This window comes from Cyprinodon variegatus, unplaced genomic scaffold (assembly GCF_000732505.1).
Source record: "Cyprinodon variegatus isolate N-32 unplaced genomic scaffold, C_variegatus-1.0 Scaffold11, whole genome shotgun sequence".
NCBI lineage: Eukaryota > Metazoa > Chordata > Actinopteri > Cyprinodontiformes > Cyprinodontidae > Cyprinodon > Cyprinodon variegatus.
The window spans coordinates 1,414,979-1,417,702 of record NW_015150464.1 but is presented as its reverse complement, the minus strand read 5'-3'; the positions used below and the strand labels follow the sequence as shown (position 1 = coordinate 1,417,702).

General features: G+C 35.6%; 1 protein-coding gene across 1 annotated transcript in view; it reads left to right on the top strand.

The window, feature by feature from the left end:
* LOC107088489 (sorbin and SH3 domain-containing protein 1-like) overlaps nt 1-2,724 on the top strand; it is a 73,127-nt gene that overhangs the window by 9,336 nt on the left and 61,067 nt on the right. Inside the window, exons 2-3 of the mRNA XM_015380700.1 lie at nt 1,256-1,298; nt 1,439-1,516. Of these exons, the coding sequence (XP_015236186.1) occupies nt 1,483-1,516 (34 nt within the window). The 5' untranslated portion in view covers nt 1,256-1,298; nt 1,439-1,482. The remainder of the gene's footprint in view (nt 1-1,255; nt 1,299-1,438; nt 1,517-2,724) is intronic.

Below are 2,724 nucleotides of genomic sequence, written 5' to 3'. Positions count from 1 at the left end.
TTGCTGATAGCCAGGCTAATGCTAGTTTTATCGGCTGAGACGCCATGTTCTTTAGACTGAACTGTCGCGCTTCTCGTTGCGTCACACCTCAACCCGCCTCAAAGCCAACGCTGATTGGACGTTCGTTTGGTGAACGGCTCCAAATTTTCTTTAACGGAAAGTAGCCAGACTGATCTGCGAGTGAAACCTTGAAAGCTCGCGAGATCAGGATGGTCTCACGAGGCTAGATACCGGATACTTGGCTGTGCAGTATTGGCCGATACCGATACCATATGAAGAACTGCATACTACTTGGATGTAAAATAATTACCATCATGGCTTTGTCAAGCTGCTGCCCACCTTTGTGAAGCAGGTAAAAGACTAATACAAAGTGAATCCAGTAGAACTTTTTATACCTGGAATGGGTGACAAAAATTGAAGCAATTTTTGGCTCTAAAAATGGCATCATTCCATATTTGTTGGTACTCGCCGATACCGATACCTATACCATTTTCATGCTGGATCGGGGCCCCGCCCGATACTGGTATCGGTGCAACACTAGTAAATACACTTAATTTAAGACATGTTGACTTATTTCTAGATCATTTTTGCAATGAAATGTCTGTGGACGTTTGTTATACAATTTTTCCTAAAACAGAAAAAAAATATATTTATTTTTTAAAAAGGGCAAAAAAGAGAAAATCATGTTTCTAATAGTTTGAAAAATTGCTTTATACATATTTTGGTTATTGACTGAAACAGAGATATGAAGGAAAATAGGTTCAAATTAGTTGTCAGCTGAGATGCTCTTAAAACACGACTAATATTACTTGTAAAGTAGAGTCAGGATTTTCTGTATACGTTTTTCTAGAGTAAACTGAACATTTATCTGCTGTTACTGATTAAGGAGTTCCTGCTTTAATCATAAGCCTTGTGCTGTTGTTTCTTATTGTTATAGGGGTGGTTAACAGACCAGGAAGAACTTTAAATGTTTCATTTTATGCTGGAGTTCAGGGGATGTTTGATACAAAAGCAGAATTAATTCAAATTTACAATTAAATATAGTTTTCCTCGAGTTTAAACCATTACGAGATGTTCACAAGCTGAACATTCTTGGTAAATAAGATATGAGAATCTATAAAAATGACATTATCTGGAATATTTAATTGTATCTGCTTATTTTCATGCAGCCTAATATAGCCTCCTAACCCTGTTTGTTTATTGAATTATTTTTTTTTCTCTCTCTCTGAACTGCCTCACTGTGCTTCTCCTTCAGGGCTCTCCAGCAGAGGGCAGCAGAAGATCAGCCTCAACACCCAGTAAGTCAAATCTCACCCTGATGTCTTAATAAAAATCAACCCTTTTCCTATTTATTCCTTGGATAATTAACCTTTGTTCATTTTAAATGTGTCAGCTTTGTTTTATGTCGTCCATCTTCTCTCTGATTGTTTGGGCTCAGGTCCCAGAGCTGTTAGCGCCGTCCGGATTACTCCTTTGAAAACCATGAAAGGTTCTCCTGATCTGATTCCCTCTGCAGGTGATGTTTCCCTTTAATTTCTCCAGCTGTTGATCATCTTACACTGACAAAAAATATAAAAAAGGCAAATTATCATTCAGTCTTTTGCTGAAATTTCTCTAAAAAATTTGTGGAAAGGCAATTACCCTCATTATCGCACCAATAAAGGATGCCTCTCAGTTTTCAGTGTTAGACTGCTGGTATTTCAGAGATTTATTCTGAAGGTTCCCACTATTTAAAGAGAAAAGGACCCACAGCCTCATGGATCCTCCACCATACTTAGCCATTGAGATGCGGTGCTTCAGCACTGGAAAAACGACCTAGAAATAAGTAAAAATTTCTGAAATTAAGTGCATTTTCCCTTAATTTGAGTCGGTAAATTAGATAGTTTGCCAATGGAATAAGTATTTTTACTCTTAAAATAAGACATTTAGATAATATGCCCTTGAATTAGGACAATGCATTTGTGTTTACTTATTTTTAATGTAAATTGTCTTGTTCTATTGGCAAAATGTCTCTTTTACCTCCTCAAATCAAGAAGAAATGCATTTATTTTAAGAAATAATGACTTATCTAGATTTCGATTTTTTTCCAGTGAGCATATAGCTAGAGCTTTAGTGGCTGTAAAGCTCACTGCTAGTGGTTGCAAATGGCTTCAAGTTTGTGATGGTTGGATCGAAAATGTTTCTCCTGACATGTAGCTGGAATATGATAGCATCTAAAGCCTTAAAGTTGTTTGGTCTTTAATCATAATCATTACTCAAATGTAAAAATGATCTTTGACAAATAGATCATGTTTGTAGGAGGATCAACTGTATCAGTGATTTTTTATTTTAATGACACATTTTTTTAATTTTTGTTTATTTTTCTGATTTCAACAGCATCTAAGTTAAATATTTCTCTCTGTCACATCATATTTATACTCCAGGAAAACTGAGACGTTCATAAAAACTAATATGGATTTTATAACTCTTTACTGTCTGATGTCTTAGAAATAAATCTCATTTTTTCTCTAGAAATTGATAGACTAAAAAAGAGAGCAGTGTGGAGAAAAAAAGGTTTGGTCTTCTGGGAACAGAGAATTACTGATTATATTTATTTAGTCAGACGTAACTTCTCTTCCATAACTTATGTGTCACAGAAGCTGTGATTCTATGATCTAGAGATTATATTTCTTAGTAGGGATGCACGATATTGGGATTTTGGCCGATATCCGATATGCCGATATT